Raw genomic sequence first — 18624 nt, 5'->3', positions numbered from 1 at the left:
CCTCCTCAGGGGTACCTGACCTTAAAAGGGTCCACTGTTCCTCTGTCATATGATCAAAAAAGTTTTCTATCAGTGGACGAACCCCTTCCACTGAAAACTGTGGCAGCTCCTCTGTCAGAACTGGTACGCCTCCTCCATTAATGGGGACAACTTCCGTATTTTGATCCATTTTGTTTGATGCGTTTTGGTTTTTCTTTTCTAAACTCCTTGTTTTTTTTAGTTTTCATGAACTGTTTGGTTAGTATGCGACTGGCTGCAAAGAAGACCAAGAATGTTTTCACCAAAGGAATTCCCTAGAATTGATTCCTAATGTTCAGGTGACATCATCACAACCTGAGATCAAAGGATCTTCAGAGATAGGAATAATGTACCTGAAGCTCCGCCCCTCAAACCAGCCGGCTCAGAGATCAAAGGATTCTGTTCCAGAAGCTCCGCCCCTCAAAACAGTGACATAAAAAACACAAAAAAAGCTGCAGCCTAGCAACAGTTGCTAAGCTGCAGCTCTTTTTTTCAGCTTCATTTTCATGGGAGTTCGATGGAAACATTGAAGTAGGCCTCTGAGTGTATTAACCCCAGTGATAGCTGTCATTTAAAGGTGGGGTAAGCTTGTCAAGCACAGATCCTCTTAATGTGTCGTTAGCAAGTCTGTCAAACATTTCGGCTCTCGAACTGCGCTGCTGCTGTCCAATTTCAAACAGTCCCTCGCAATTCCGTCATGACGTCACATCCTGGCGCTAAGGTACTGGGAAGTATAGTTACTAACATAGCACTCATAAACTTAGTTACAACATGTCAACATTCAGCTCTAGTACACAAAATATTACAAACAGGGAGTGGATCATACATGTGCCCGCAACAGATCTGTCCCTTTCGTTTAGACCGGGGGTCACTAACAGGCGGACCGCGGTCCGGGTCCGGACCCAGACGCCGTCCTATACGGACCCGGACCTGTAGTCAATCAATTATTTAAGTATTTAAAATTTTGACGGGGCGCTTCTATTTTGACCGGCGCAGCTTTTCTAGACTTTACGGTACTGGTTTAGCGAATCAGGAAATGCTTTCGAGTTAAGCCATCCCGCCTCCTGCTACTCAGGCAGCCAATCGAATCTGTGCATTCCCGGCTCAGGCTGGCTCACAGACAAAGAGACAGTGAGCTATCATGCCAGAGATGACAGAGAGAAGTGCAAGAATTACGAGAATTTCAGCGAAATAAGTCAGATTAGAGTGAGAAAGACAGCGGGAGGAGAGTGAGAGACAGCTTTCTCTCTCGCTCGCCCGCTCGCTCACCGGCTCCGTGTGTCGCGAGCGAGTTAACGAGCGATCAACAGCTGAGTTTTTTCCTATTATTTACTATCTATGGTTTTTTCCCCTTTTGTAAGACTGGTGAAAACCGATCAAGGTGCAATCATGTGGACTCTCTATTACCCTGATGTAGACCTATGTGTGAATGACACAGACATAAGATTGACATAATCACCAATCGCCAGCAGCACTGCATCACTGACAGCAACAGGAAAAACATTATTTAAAAAAAAAATTTGTATGTAGTTTCAATTATCTACATTTTAAGTTTTACATATTCTTAGTAATGGCAGAATTTATAAATACAGGTTAATTTTTTAGCAAGATATTTGGCAGTAGCCCCCACTAACATTAGCGAAAGCTAGTGGTCATCCGTCCCTCAGTCCAGTTATCTGGCTGCTAGCAAGTTATGTTGTTTTGTTAATTTTTCTATTCATCTTAACTATATTAAATGTTGACCTTTTCTTTTATTATTTTCCCCAGAATGCACCAGAATGCTCCGATTACATTCTAAAAACACAAAAAAAAATTACTGGGGGGGAAACCCCCAGACCCTCCTACAGGGGTTTAGTTTCTGACATGTCACTTTTTCAGAGCTTTTCAAAATTGCAAAATAAAAATCCAGTATTAGACAAAGTGGGAGATTACTATGTTAAACAAACATAGTAGGTATAGTGAAGTTTAGAAATTATACATTGAAAATATTTCTCAAAATAATTACATTTTTCAAAAATGAATTATATATTTTATCTTTATTTTAAGATTATTATTATATTTATTTTCACCATTTTATTTTTAAATGCAGCCCTTCTCTATGAAGAGATTAGTTTCAGTTGAGTCACTTAAATACATATATCTTCAGTATTATATATCTATAATTATTTAAAAGTGAGAATAAATATTGTTGAAATGTTTTTGAATTGTTCTTTCTATATTGATCTGACAGTCAGTTGTTAATTACATGCAGACGTTGATACAACTACTAGGCTACTTCACTATATATCACACTGAATCATAACGCAAGTTAGACATTATGATGTTCCGGACCTTTGCTTGAGGACATTTTCTCTAACTGGACCTATTTGAATTTTAGTTGAATACCCCTGGTTTAGACCTAAAACCAAGAGTTGTCAACTGGGAGTTACATTCAAAACTGTAACCTCCCTCTCTTTAGTGCACTGATAAATGAAAATTCAGAAGAGACATGTATTCATGTGCCTGTGGCTGTTAATAAAAAGCACTGAACTCGAAAAAGTGAAGATCTGTGAATACTTTCCGCATGAACTGTACGTAACCATTTCATTTGTTTACTGGTTTTAGTAACATTCTTTAGTAATATTTTAATAGTCCAACTAACGAAATATTAATTTAGCCTACACTTAAATAGGCCTAGGCTATATAAATTAACTAGGTATAATATAGTCAATTCAGGACTAACTACAGACTTGCACACACACACACACACACACACACACACACACACACACACACAAATAATATTTAAAAAATACATGTTGATAGCGTTTCATCAACAAATTATATACTGATCTTTTAATATTGATTTCTTCATGATTAGTCATAATAGTTAACCAATACAACGCATTTGTGAAATATCAGCATAATGTTTTTTAGTCTTATACAAAAAAAAACAATATATATATATATATATATATATGTATATATATATATATATATACGTATATATATATATATATATATATATATATATATATATACGTATATATATATATATATATATATACAGTATATGCCCATACATTTTTAATTGTATTAAATATTAAGATAGAAATGTTTACTAGTATCCACAAAAATATGATTTAACAATTTAGAAAGTAGCTACTCAGTATGAAGCCCTCTCTCAAATTAACTTTGCAACTTGTCCTGACTCACTAAGTTATGCATTTTTTTAATTATGAAACAACACTGACTTTTTTATTTTATCTATTTAAAAAAAAAGGTCAGTATGTCAGTAGGAATTGGTAATCAAGCAATCAAGCAATCAAGCATTGAAAAGTGTTCCTTCATGCAGGGCAATTATGATGCAGATAATTACGTTTTTTTCCCCAGGTTTTTTCATTTAAAAAAATCCAACATGATATGCCATGTTATGATGAATGTGTCAAATGTTTTCAAACGTGTCTATAATTGTTCAGACACAATAATCATGGACATTTTACTTTGAAAGGCAAAAAACAGTTTATTGAGCTTAAATGTGCTTATATCTTATTCCATTTTTCACCCTTCTTTACAGGATGAGTTAAATGGATGGCTCTTCTTAAATATGTGGTCACATTTCCAATTTCTTCTATGGTTTTCTAGAAACAAGGGGTGGCACAACTCAGGCCACTCTCCCCTATATATTTTTTTCATTTATAGCCATCCAACTTATATAAATACTGAAATATTTACCTTTCTTTATAGAGGTTTTCATTGTCAATGAGCCAGGGAACACAATGGCAGGACCCTGTAGCAGCCATTATATTGTCAATGTGGGTTTCCTAAAATGACATGTCAAAATGTGATGAAATCAGACAAAACAAAAACATTTGAACATCAATGGAAAGTTCATTTTATTCTGTTATTTAATTCAAAAAGTGAAACTTTCATATATTTTGGATTCATTGCATACAAAGTTAAATAAGTTAAATTAAAAATACTTTTCAGAAGGTTGACTTTTCTGTATTATAAATCCTTTTTTGAATTGGTTTTGTGATATTCTAATATTTTCATATATTGGATTTTTTATTCCATTGAGCTGTAGTCATCTTAATTAAAACTAAATAAATAACTGAAACAATTCACTTTGTCTAATGACTCTAGAATATAGGAAAGTTGCACTCTTTGAATGGACTTTTCCATGATTGGAATTGTTTTATGCACATAGAGAAAATATATTTCACATCCTCTGTCTCATTTTTATCTTTATTGGACACAATGTCAACACCAATGACAATACACTTTAACACAACACCTGTAAATATAATGCACACAGTAAATTCAACCTGCTGTGTATTACATCAAGGGAAGCTTATATACATGCACTATACGACGCATATACACACACACACACACACACTCTTAAATATCCAGTCAGAGTTTACAGTATAAACAATAAATAATCAAATCAGAAATCAACAAGAATCATCATTACATTTAGCGTGACATTCAGAAACAAAAGTTTGCTCACTTAGTGTTTAACAGCAAGCGCTTCTCACTTCAAAACACAATGAGGCCATCACACGTCATAAATGGGTTTTATGAAAAGTGGCTGTTTAACGTTTTGAGGAAGATGGAGCGAAAGAGAAAAAAAAAGAAGAGATTGAAAAATATATTCCTATCAATAATCAATAATTCTTGGGGCGCTCAGTTGGTAGGGCCATGGGCCTCGGCCAGCAGCAGACCCGGGTTCGATTCCAGCCCGCGGTCGTTCTCTGCATGTCTCTCTCCCCTCTCTGCCCCATTTCAACTCTGTCTCTACACTATCAATAAAGCATAAAAATGCCAAAAAAAAAATATCTTAAAAAAAATAAATAATAATAATTCTTTAATAAATTGAAGTCATAGAACGGATTCACTTGGTCAAAAATGTTAAGAAAGGCAGACATTTTGTGTCAGACTTATTGCCACGTTGGTGTAATAGAAGAAATCTCAGAAGGTAGGCTACTTTTAGATGCTTGGTTTCCTTAACTTCGCTACCTAAACCTTTCCCTTTCCTTGTCTGGATGAGCTGATCTTCCACACCAGTTACTTACTCTTGTGTCCGCTTTACTTTTCTCACCTTGCCTCTCCCCCCGTGAGGGCTGCCAAAAACATATTTTTCTCAAACTGTAAAGAGTGGCTGAGAAAAACCAAAGATTAAGATCTCAACGCTAAGCTGTCTGGACGTGAGGTGTGTGTGTGTGTGTGGGGGGGGGGGGGGGGGGGGTGTGTGTGTGTGGAGATATTTTTTTTTGAACTTGTGAAAAGCTTTGACACGCTGGGGTTTACAGGTGTGTAACAGTGTGAGAAGCTTTCTGACAGCGCTAATGAAACTGACAGGAGATGGAGGGATGGAGAGGAGGGATGGAGAGGAGGGATGGGAAGAAGATGAAGCTAGTAGTGAAGTGTCTGGTCAAATTTGCGTGCATGCAAATTATTCAAACAATTGTCCGAGAGCCACACAGCTCACAGTAAAAACATTTAAACTCTAAAATCCTCATTTCTGACAGAAAACTGTCTTCATGAATATCATATGTGTAGATATATACATCTGTTTCTATTCCTCTTTCTTCATAAAACTCTGAGCACTAAAACAGTAAAGGTGTGATGTGCAAAGACATGTTGCCAACCCAAAAGAGCCATATATGAAAACCTCTATGACCTACTGTTGTTAAAATTGTGCAGAGAGAATTTTGCTTTTTTTGCACCTGTAACCACACCTAACAGTGATTTCAAGTTGCCCTCACACACGTTAGGGTAAACTTCTACATCATAAAAGCTAGGCGAATTATTTTTCCCACTGGAGCTCAGCAAAAGCAAGATTTTCAGAAGTTTTTCTTTAAGCAGATGCTGTTAGCAGTGAGGGTTATGGTTAGCTCCAAGCTAATGAGAAAAATGCTATGTTGTTATAAGTAAGGAATGTTGGGTATGTTTAAGAGAACATGTCGTTTTCTTTTATACCAAAATAAATAACAAATGAAGGGAAGAAATGTTAAAAATATAAATGTGTCCCATTGATAGCAGTCTTTCTCTCAATAATAGCACAGTAAGGATCTCAAGTAAACAACAATATATATGTAAATTGGTACACTTTGATGTTTTAAAATTCCTCCTTGCTTTTCCATCCTTTGTCCATGTTGTTATAAGTCTTATTCATGTTTTGGTCTTCTTAGCTAATCCTAAATAACCTAGGTCAGTTGATAAAAACAAACGAAAAATGCAACAAAAATGCAAGTGGCTGACAGTTTAAAAAAAAAAAAGCTAAACATCAGTAAATTCAGTCATTTGATGGACTAGTGGGTGGCAGGCAGACACAGTCACATTAGCCACAACACATACTACACAGGGTAAACGGGATCGGTGCTCACTGTACAAGATTGACAGACTACATTACACAACAGTTCTCATGAGATATATAATGGATATGTACACTTTAATATATATTGATAGAAATCACTTAAGCTGCGAGACAAAGAGTGGTCTTCACACCTATCAGCGTAGTCATTTGCAAACAAAGCCAAACTCCCCTTGAAAATATACTTTTTAAAGGAGAAAAAGAGTTGAATTGGGAACACGGGGGAGAAAAATGTGGACATATTAACCACTGGCTGTTATGAATGAATAAAATGGAGGAAGGCTAAAGACACCAAACTGATAAAGAACCAAGCTTAGATGGATCATTATCAAAATATATCTTCCTCCTGTTGCAATGCCTTCAGGTTTACTGTGCTTTTAGGATGAGCAGTCTGAAGTGAGAATATGCGTCTGTGAAAATACACTTGGGTGTAAGCACGCCACGCACACGCGCTCACACACACACACACACGCTTACACACACACACACACACACACACACGCACTTCTGCATGAAGCTTTCGAGGTGTCACCAACATAAAAGCAAACCACTAGAATACTCACACAGACACACATGCAGTTTTGAAATGTGAAAAGTGTGTACTGGCCTGCAGAGGTCAGAGAGGCCTTTGACAGGGAAGTGATGGAAAATCTCATCTTAACATTTTCAAATCTTCAATTTCATTCACTTCATCTTGGGTTATGTCATTTATTGTCTCCCAAACAGACTTAAAATATATAAAAGCAGGAAACAAAATAGCCTTTTGAGTCCCCGTGTTTCCACAAAAAACCTGCAATAAATGACAAACATTGAATTAAAAGGTGATCACATTAAGTACAGAAATAAACTAAAAAAACAAGTGGGAAGCCAAATGACTTAAGTTTCACTTAACAGCAACGGTTGGGACCCTGAATGTCTGCGTGGATATCTGTGACAGCTAAGAAAAAAAACATCAAATAAATAGGAATGACAAGGTGGTGTTCACAACAAAAAGAAATAAAATCAATGCAAATCATCATGTAAACAGGCCTCCCATTGAATATATAACATATCTTGAATATATCACAAAGGGAGTTTCCTCACAGGGGGTAAACTATGGGAGAACACAGACATGCAGTCCAGTCAAGACCTGGACCTGAGCTGCAGCTTGGTACCTTCACATAAGAAGAACCTCTGAATGGATCTCAGTGAAAAGCGCCTTCACTTATCAGCATTGGCTATTAAGAGACTTCCCCCTGTTGGATTCATGTTTGAAGCTAGGGCTGTGCTAATACATCGATAGGGCAATATATCGTAATGTCTATTTACGTGATATCTTTTCAGCTTTTAAACAGGCTGTGAATTACAACCTTCATGTAGATGTCGCAGTATGGCTAGTTGCCTCGAATTTGCCAGGTTTTAAATAATGATCAATATGATGTGATGTATTAAGACCACCCAGACCTTACACAGCAACTTGGTATTTCAGATCTGTTTTTCACATTTTCATTGAACTATGTGGAATATAACAATACATAGCAATATGCATCGTATTGCAATGTATCGCGATATATCATACCGTGAGCCGTGTATGCGTATCGTATCGTGAAAGTCCTTGGCAAAACCCAGCCCTTTTTGGAAATTAAAACTAAAGCGAGAACATAGTGAGTCCCACTGTGAAGCAGCTAGACCAGGTCCAGGTAGTGGACTCCTATGTACAGATCCAGGGTTGTGGTTTAGACCATGAAGCGGTGCTCCTTGCCGTCGTGGGCCATCAGGATGACGTTGCGGTTGGAGGTCCAGATGAGGCGAGCTAGTTTCAGGTGGTTCTGTGAGCCCGGGGAGGCAGGCTGCACCGGGGGAACCTGGTAGGTCTTAATGCAGCGCAGCTGAGGGGCCGAGTTCAACATCCCAATGCTGCCCAGAAGACTGGTGTTCATCTGGGGAGGACAGGGAGGGAAGACATGTGGAGCTGGAGGTCACACTACAATACATGATCCATCTATCAGTCAATATACATGTTCTGGTTCATCAGTTTATATTTTAGCCTGTTAAAACTAAAAGAATTTACCAGAATATAAAGTTCTGAACTGACGCAAAAGAATATTATTTCTCTCAGGAAATTGTGTGTTCATAGTAAAAAGCTGATGTGTGCCACGATTATGTACTAGAGGGAAACCAAATTGAAAAATGGCATCCTATTCAGTTCTGTGGAAAGTTGCTTAAAAAAAAGTCCAATTACCTTGTAAAGAATATATGTATATATTACAATTTATTCTACCTCATTGAAATATCCAGGATCTATACATGTGTTTGATGTGTCCCACTTCGTGTGGAGGAGACATCAAACAGTAGAACTCATCTGTGCTTTGAGGCAGGATGGACATTAGTGGACTAGTGCGGCTGATAAATCTGACTGGACTCACTAATTGGAATCTATATTTTACATGTTCTACTACTGGCACAGTGAAATATATATTTCCCTGTTTTCTAACTTATAATTACATTCATTGTTCACACTTCTATGCCTTTTCTTACAGGAGTTCACTTTTGAAGTTTTCATGTTGGTCCTTGTTTGACACTTAAGTTTGCACTGCTCTTTGTACTGCGTTGTTAGTTCGTGAATTTCTGTGAAAATTGGGGATAAATCAGGTATCTTCCTTTACTGAAAAAGTATATTCTATATTTATATACTGGTAACTTTTCAGGAAGCTTTTGTAACTTCAAACAGTGTTCAGGGGATTCAATTTGCCTGTGCAGAAAGTTTATTCAATCCGTTTTAAGAATATACCTTAGAAAATTGTTAGTTCTCTGCCACACTAAAAGTTACATAGTGTGCCTTTAAAGTCCCGCCGTATTGCCAGCGTATATTACGGCTAACGCACAGAGACGGCTCGGTGCAAGCCGACAGGCACAGTGAGCGAACACCGCTGTCCGAGGCAGCTACGTAACTATGGTGACATCGTAGCAGTGGGACACAGTGTAGCCAGCTGATTAATTTAATGAAGAGGAAAAACACCACACAATAAACAATGAGCTGCAAGCTGACATTTTTTCTAAACACAAGACTCTCATCACTCTGGCTGAGGTGACTACACACGGCGGTTTAACGCAGAAGTGATTCTTCTGACCAATCAACGTACAGCAGTGTGTAGTTCCACCTTTTCGGCACTGTTTCAGACAGCTGGTACCCCAACGGAGGAGTACTGAAAATAGGAGCGGCTCAGCTCGCTTATTTTGGGACCCCACCCAACTTTTGGCAATGGAAACGCAAATTAAAGCACCAAACTGCGCCGCTCTGCTCGGTGGAAACGAGGCAGAAGTTGCGTGCTGGACCAGGATAGGCATGGAACACTAGCTGTGCTGAGGATAAATCCTGGCTGCTTGTATGTTGTACTGAAGAAGGTTTAAAGTGAGAGGACTTAATGATTGTAAAAACACAGATTTGAGGGGGGCTCTCAAATGGTTTCATATTAATCCATCTCTATGTTCATCTTTTCTTAAGATTGAACTGTTTCATCCTATGGCATCACTCACACCAGATATGAGATATCTCAGATAATAATATTAGTTTGTGAACATTTTGGTAAGAAGACCCTCATCCTGTTCCTGTTAGTGATGGAACACAGCACTCTCTGAGGAGACAGTGAGTTTAACTCATGAGGCTCCTGTCGCCGCCCCAAATTGGGAGTGTGTGTGTGTGTGTGTGTGTGTGTGTGTGTGTGTGTGTGTGTGTGTGTGTGTGTGTGTGTGTGTGTGTGTGTGTTTGTGAAGGAAACCCATGCAGTAGAAAGTCTATGGTTCCCTGAGACGACACGGCCCCTCCCTCACACACACACGCTCCGACAGAGCGTCTGCCAGCTCATTACCACAGCAGCCGTCTTGTCGGTGCACTAGCAGTGGTTTATGCTTACAGTAATGCCATTAGTGTGTGTGTGTGTGTGTGTGTGTGTGTGTGTGTGTGTGTGTGTGTGTGTGTGTGTGTGTGTGTGTGTGTGTGTGTGTGTGTGTGTGTGTGTGTGTGTGTGTACTGTACATGTGTGGGAGTATGTCGGCAGACAGTCGTGTCAGAGGTCGTAAAGACCTTTCACTCAAAATAACAGTTCTGGGAAGAAGATAAGGGGTGTGTGTGTGTGTGTGTGTGTGTGTGTGTGTGTGTGTGTGTGTGTGTGTGTGTGTGTGTGTGCGCGCGCGTGTGTGCGCGCGTGTGTGTGTGTGTGTGTGTGCCTGTGCGTGTGCGTGTGTCTGTACGTGTGTGTGTACAAGTTCAGCACTTACCTGTGTGTACCTGGTCGCCTGACTTTGTATTAATATCTATTTAAATATTTGTCATGTTCCTTTAGTGCAGGGGTGTCCAAACTGCGGCCCGCTTTTTATTGGCCTGCGGCCGATTTTAAAAGTATAATATGGCCCTTTAGATTTTTTTCTTTTAGTTAACCCACAAGTGCAGGGGTGTCAAAACTGATTGATTTGCCTGTGGCACATTTAAAAAATATAATGTAATATGGCCATTTTAATTTTTAAATCATTTAAATGCATTCATTATATTACAGAGAAATATGTCCCATAAAGAAAAAGAGCACCAAGCCCATCCCAGAGGACCCTGCATAATATTTTACCCAGGACCCCCCTGGGAGGGGGGCTACTATTTTCACCCAGCTGGACATTGGAGGCACTAGCATAAAACACTTGGTGTCTGAACGGCATTTAACAATAGTCAATGATTTGGGCAGCGCTAACATTGGAGAGGGGCCCCCCTAATCTAAATTCTGCTTAGGGCCCCATGAAGGCTTGGGCCGGCTCTGAGGGGAAAATGTGTTTAATTTGCAAGGAAAGTGTTGCCGTGAAGAAGGATTACAATTTACGAAGACACTATGAAACTAAACATCAGAGCAGCTACATGTCCTGATAAATGTGTTATTTTTGCAAAGTGGCCTGGCCCTTCGTAGATTTTTCTGTATGTGGCCCTCAGTGAAAAAAGTTTGGACACCCCTGCTTTAGTGTATTGGAGCTTTTATTTGCAATTTACTCATTGAGATTGTGTATAAAACACTAAAATACATGAAATAAGGATAAAGTGAAATCAAAAAAATTGGTTTTACTTACTTACTATTATGTTGTTACTATTAGTTAAAATAAAGAAATAAAATTACATAAGAAAATGACTTCTAGTGCTTGTCTCTTTTGAGTCAGTTCTTGGTATTTAAAATCAGACACAGCTGCCGAATACACACATTAAAAGTTACTGATGAACAACTAATAACTGTGATGTCTGGCTTTAAACTTCCCACAGCCTTCAAACTAAATCATCCAAGACTCTTCAGACTGTAGAAAGAATAATACAACACTGTGTATGTGTGTGTGTGTGTGTGTGTGTGTGTGTGTGTGTGTGTGTGTGTGTGTTTGTGTGTGTGTTTGTGTGCGTGCGTGCTTGTGTGTGCGTGTGTTTGTGTCATTTACCTGCCAGAAGGAGATGTGGCTGTCAAGGTTGGAGTATGTTGCCAGGTAACGGCCGTCAGGGGCGAACGACACTGCTGTGATCGGCCCCTTGTGACCGTGGATGTTCTAGAGAGAGAGAGAGAGAGAGAGAGAGAGAGAGAGAGAGAGAGAGAGAGAGAGAGAGAGAGAGAGAGAGAGAGATAGACAGAGACAGACAGACAGAGACAGAGAGAGAGACAGAGAGAGATAGACAGAGACAGACAGAGACAGACAGAGACAGAGAGAGAGAGAGACAGAGACAGAGACAGAGAGAGAATTTGGGAAAGAGTGTTTCATTTTAAAATGTGTATCAGACTCATTAAACCAAATAAACCTTTTGTAGGAGTTGAAATCATCAGTAATCTAAATAAATGCTGCTCTACAAACCGCTATTTCTCAGTCTCAAAGACACACAGCTAAAGAAAGAATCTCAAAGAAGAACAAGAAACACAAATACTGTATTACAAATAAACAAAGGGCAGTATATAGTACACACCCAATATACTACTATAGTCCGGTATGACTGCTAACTAATACTAAACAAACACAAAGTAGCTATGTCATTTAAAAGGGGGCTTTGTATGATAATGAAAATGAAATGAAAACAAATGATTTAAGATAAAGCTAAAAAATAAATGTAAAATGAGCTCCACTACAGAGCTACACTCTGTAATTATTCAGTTTGGAGTGTATAGAGTCTTGAGTTGTGTGTGTAAGTGTGTGTGTGGCAGAGAGTAATAAACTGAGAGAGGTGTGACTGGACAAGAGAATATAGACAGTTCGGGCACACAATGCTAACTAGACAGACAGAGAGACAGACATAGAGGCAGACAGAGAGACAGACAGAGAGACAGACAGACAGACAGACAGACAGACAGACAGACAGACAGACAGACAGACAGACAGACAGACTCATATCACAGGTTTGGGTCTCTTGTTTCACCACTCTTTCCGTGGCTTCTATAGTTTCACTGCAGTAAATTGGTGCCAACAGGCAGACAGGATGCACAGGCCATATTAGCATCATATTATACTGATGAGTACACTGGCTGAAATGAGAGGAAGAATAGAATGAGCTCAGGGATGAATATATTCCAAGTGGCAATAAGGATATTGTAGGAATATCAGGGACGGTTTGACCATTCCAGTGCTTCATAGAACAACAACAGACTTAAAGTGAGAGCAAAACTTGAGTTACAACATTTTCCATTTTGATGAATGTAAAGTCTGGCAGCAGCTCCGGGTTGGTAATCCAGTCTTCAATAAATCCAGTTTTTTTTTTGTAAGTGTGTTTGATGAAGAAGAGATTTAGAAACACACTTTGGTCCTTGTTAAAATTTCATCGAGGCGTCTCACTTGGATTCTCCTTGACAGTAAGTGTCTGGTGTTTGTGAGGAGATAATTCCATCAGTACGAGGTGCAGCTTCTGCTCCAACAGATGCTGCCGTCGCCCCCTGCAGAACTCAGGGGACACAAATAAAGCGAACACCACGCTGGGTGTAACGCAATAAACGGTCCCACCAGATGCAGGGAGTGTGTAACGCAATAAGCGCCCTCCTAGAAAACCCCCATCCCACCCGCCTCCACCTGAGACTGGGATGACACACTCCTCACCTCCAGATGAAATGAAGAAGCGTGGCCCCCGGGCACCCAGACCCATGAAATAATAACCCGTCTGCGCCCATTATAAAGCACAAAGAAGAAGAAAAAATAACGCAATGAAATGAAAATATCATCTTTTTAATCTGTTCACTCCCTCCTCTGCTCAGGTGAAATCCTATTAGATTCAAGCAGTGCTGCTTGAGGAATTAAAGATGAATTATTTCATCCCTGTTCAACCTCTCTCTCTCTACTCATTCATCTTCCATTATCTTGCATCTTTCACCTCCGTCAGTTTTTCTCCAACATTTTCCCTCTACCCTACTCTCATACATTTGGTGTTCCACTATGAAAAAGTACCTGGGCCCCACTCCGTAGAGGTTCCAGGGACCAGGTACTAAATGTTGATGTGAAACACTGCACACCACCGATTGGTCAGAGCGTCATAATGGGGCGGCGGCCTATTCTGCACAACAAACAGCAAAGCTACTGTTGCGGCCCCAGTTTAGGAGCTTGCCGTCTCTCCTGTTTATTGTTCTACTCTCTTTCAACACTGGCACAGCGGACACTCACATACGCATGTTGGTTGGCGTTACATCGCAAGGCCTCTAAATAAAATGTAAGACCAAATTTGCACAGTTGAAGAAATAAAAGAGCATGCCAATAGTGCACTATGAAGGCCCTGTAACTGAATTGACTTTTGCATTGGACTGTATTTACAGAAATAAAGAGGGGAGGTCCTGTAAATGATGTAAGACAATCTGAGGACCTGACCAAAGACAAAAAAAGAATAGAAACAAAAAACATTTGTCCAGAAAGTAAAAGCGAGATACAAAGAGAAAAAGGATGCAGAGTAGAAAATTGTTTAATGTATTGATGCTTCTATATATATTATGATGACAGTGTGTAAGTGTGCGTGTGTGTGTGTGTGTGTGTGTGTGTGTGTGTGTGTGTGTGTGTGTGTGTGTGTGTGTGTGTGTGTGTGTGTGAGTGTACGTCACGGTGGACTGCCTACCAAATCAATCAGCCTATCAGAGAGCAGTGAAGCACACTGAAACCATTTACAGCGCTCTGTACTCCAATACACCTTGGGACTCCAGTGTGTGAGTGTGTGTGTGTGTGTGTGTGTGTGTGTGTGTGTGTGTGTGTGTGTGTGTGTGTGTGTGTGTGTGTGTGTGTGTGTGTGTGTGTGTGTGTGTGTGTGTGTGTGTGTGTGTGTGTGTGTGTGTGTGTCATACATAAGTCTCATGCCCTCTTATTTCCATCCCTTATGACTAAGACTGTCAGCTCTCAAACTCCGTCTCCTCTTACAAAGGGAATTATGTTGGGATTTGTAAAAGAAAGTTGAGTCATCCGCAGATTGTGTCTTCAATTTCCGAGTGACGTTTCTGTATCTATCAAGAGGGAGTGATATCATAAAGACAAATGATGGTTACATTTGGCTATAATGTAAGATGTAAGAATAAGTAGATGTGTTTGATAGGGATGACAACATTGCTTACAACTGGGTACAAACAGGGGCAGAGTTAGTCATTTTGGGGCAAACACACAGGCATGGGGCCCTCCACCCCACAATCAGCACAGTCACTGCAAGGAGTTTGGGGGAGACGTTGCTGTAGTGTATGAATGCTTAACTAAAAAGAATAAACATTTGTTAAATTGTGTACTTAAATTAATGTATTCTGCACAGCACAGGCAGACAGTCATTTATCTTATCAGTCCTCAAATCAGCAGATAAATAAATCCTAAATTTACCAGACAATTGAAAAGGGTAAGCAATTGTTTATGTGGTGAAAAAGTGTTTCTTTTGGCCCTCTCTGTAACAGTACAATGCTGACTTCTGCTACAGCCACGTCTCCCCAAAACTCCTTATAGTGACTGCACTGATCACCATCTCCATAAGGGAACACACTAACTATGCATAAGTACCTAATACAACCCCGCTTAAAAATACTGAACTATCCCTTTAAGTAAGTTTCCCCTCTTAGTAACACACAACCAGCAAAGCCATATGTATTATCATGGTGACAGATAACAGACCCTGAACTATGAATACAAATCTACTCCATAGGTATCTACAGTTGGAAAGCATGCAGTAAGACCCTTGCATTGAGTATAAGTCTAATCTTTCAAGCAGGTGTTATTCTTTAGCCCATAGCTAGCCACACTGGTTGGCTACTGATGGGATGTACACTGGGAGGGGCTAACTCTGAGGCACAGCTACACCTTTAACTACAGAGCGTTTCCCTCCGTTTCATTGGTTAAAGAAAGAGACAGATGCGGACAGAGAGAGAGAGAGAGAGAGAGAGAGAGAGAGAGAGAGAGAGAGAGAGAGATCAGTCAGATTGTTTCTTTGTGTTCAATTAGTAGATTCAGGAGAGTCTGTTAAAGAAGCAGAGCAAGCAGCTGGACGCCAATACACACACACAGAGTAATGCAGCTGACAAAGGGCTGTTCACGCAGGCTGATCAAAGCTGTGGCAGATGGTCATGCAGGGACTAGCTAGCTATACGGTTGGACAGACAGACAGGCAGAGAGGCAGAGAGAGAGAGAGAGAGACACACACACACACACACACACACACACACACACACACACACACACACACACACACACACACACACACACACACACACACACACACACACACACACACACACACACACACACACACACACACACACACACACACACACACACACACACACACACACACACACACACACACACACACTTTAAACAAAAAAACTGCCTCTCTCGTTTCCTTTTTCCTCTCCTCTCTTCTTTCTTTGCTTCCTTCCTTCCCTTCTCCAAATAAAATCAATACGTTTATTTGACATGTTCTATCTCCTAAATCTGACCTAAAACTTTTCAATATATACTGTAAGTAAAGTATGACCTTACATAAGATGACACAAGTTTAGATTGATATTTTCCTAAATTAGTAGGAAATCACAGTTTTTAATTAAGCAACAAAGTAACCAAGCAAAGCTAATTGTATTTTAAAATTCATCATTCATGTTTAGTGTTTGTGTAACAGTAAGAGCAAGATGTTTTAAACCGATTTACATCCAGATTTTGTTATTTTTGTTTTCCAAAAGTTTCCAACGTGGTTTGAAATGTTTCTATGGACGAATGAGACCAAATGTCCAAATTGAAAGCCGTTCTCTTTTGGAATTAATTAGTTAAAAAGAGTTTATTTGAGTCATTGCTTTCCATAGTGTGTGTGTGTGTGTGTGTGTGTGTGTGTGTGTGTGTGTGTGTGTGTGTGTGTGTGTGTGTGTGTGTGCGTGTGTGTGTCTCTAAAAGTCTACCACTCTATAGCTAAATGCTTACATCAGCATGCTAAGATGTCCGTATACAATTCCACAGGGAATCAATCTAATAGTTTTTGAGATATTTCAGTCTGTCTACCACGTTGGTGGACTGGCCAACCCCATAATGCTAAACAACTTTAGTGTTAATGACTTCAATGCAAAGATTGACATTGCCTTTACAATGCCTTATAAGCAGACAAACCAGAATACGTCTGTTGTTGATATGAGACATTTGGTCACCACGATTATACGGCCATAAAGCAGTAAAATCTGCTGAAAACTGTTTTCCCAAAAAAAGTCTTCTTGTTGACATTATTGACTTGACAAGAAATGGGAGCAAGTTTCAGTTAGTACCAACAAGTGCCAGAATAAGTAAGAAAGTATGAATAAAAACCAAACAGACACCAAGCCCTATTAATAAATAATAATAAATATATTTTTTTAAAGATATTTTTTGGGAATTTTTATGCTTTATTTGATAGTGCAGAGAGACAGAGGTGAAATGGGGCAGAGAGGGGAGTGACATGCAGAGAACGACCGCGGGTGGGAATCTAACCCGGGTCCGCTGCTGGGCCCGGCCCGGGAGGGGGACGCCTTACCAACTGAGCTAAAGGCGCCCCATAAAGATGAGTTTTAGCTTACATTTGAACTGAAACACTTGAAATGGTTCCCAAACACAAACACTCACACACACTGATCCAGCCAAGGCCTTTATCTACTACATGTTAATTACTGCAAATAACACACAAAGGAAAAGTGTCCCCTGTCTTAACACCATGCACACAACCGTAAACACGGAAATAAATTCACACACTCACACACACACACACACACACACACACACACACACACACAATCAAACTAAATGTGGGGTGAACAGGGGCCAGTGCTGTTATCAGATATAAATGACCCCCTCCACCAGACTAGACTGCTCAGGTTACTGCAAATCAATACGCAGCAAATTACCAACACACACACACACGCACTGTAACACAGAAATACACGCAGACACAAAGGCAAGGATCACAAACACAAACATATACACAATCAAATACACACACACACACACAATCAAACATACAGTACATGTGTGCAAAGGCAAAAACCTCATTAACACAGTCATTGCCTCATCATTAATCAATTAGTGAAAGAGAGAAAAAAAAACTCTCCTACTTGACTCTGTCTTTTCCAGTATTTACAGCTCAGTGTTACTGCCCATTGGTTTGCTCTCATCTCTTTTTCTACTCTCTTGTCATAGGAGGTCATACTGTACTTTGGTTTGTATTGATAGACAAATAAACTCAAACATGATTAAAGAACAACTGGATAGACTGAAGAGGAGTTAGACGGATGGATGGAATGAAATGATGTATGGAAGAAACGAGGGGGTTGGATGATTGGTCAACAAGTGGATGGATTGATAACGTAGATGATCAGTTATTCATGTAGCGATGGATGGATGGATGGATGGATGGATGAATGGATGGATGGATGGATGGATGGATGGATGGATGGATGGATGGATGGATGGATGGATGGATGGATGGATGGATGGATGGATGGATGGATGGATGGATGGATGGATAGGATTTGTGGGTGTGGGGTTAGATGGAAATTATAATGTACTCATGTACTCAGAAGCGCTCCTTTTGGGCGGCAGAGAAAAGGAGCGCTTCTTTTTGGTGATCCATCACCTACTGTGGTATAAATATCAGCCTACTAATAATTCTGTTAATAAAATACCTTTAATCAATTTAAATTTAAGAATTGACTATTCAGATTAGACTAGGTCAATTCTTAGTCGGGGACAGCTCTAGTGCAGGGGTGATCCAATAGCAGCAGAACAGTGTCAACACCTAGGCCCTCTTGACTAAC

General features: G+C 39.8%; 1 protein-coding gene across 1 annotated transcript in view; it reads right to left on the bottom strand.

Annotated features, from left to right (window-relative positions):
* Positions 1 to 4257: 4257 nt before the first annotated feature.
* The window catches only part of wdr7 (WD repeat domain 7), a 105883-nt gene continuing 91516 nt past the window's right edge, over positions 4258 to 18624 (bottom strand). The window contains exons 29-30 of the mRNA XM_080047323.1: positions 11816 to 11920; positions 4258 to 8295 (exon numbers count right to left, since the gene is read on the bottom strand). Of these exons, the coding sequence (XP_079903449.1) occupies positions 8092 to 8295; positions 11816 to 11920 (309 nt within the window). The 3' untranslated portion in view covers positions 4258 to 8091. The remainder of the gene's footprint in view (positions 8296 to 11815; positions 11921 to 18624) is intronic.

This window comes from Ammodytes marinus (genome assembly GCF_949987685.1).
Source record: "Ammodytes marinus genome assembly, chromosome: 18".
Taxonomy (NCBI): Eukaryota; Metazoa; Chordata; class Actinopteri; order Uranoscopiformes; family Ammodytidae; genus Ammodytes; species Ammodytes marinus.
This window is presented reverse-complemented; position numbering and strand designations above follow the sequence as displayed.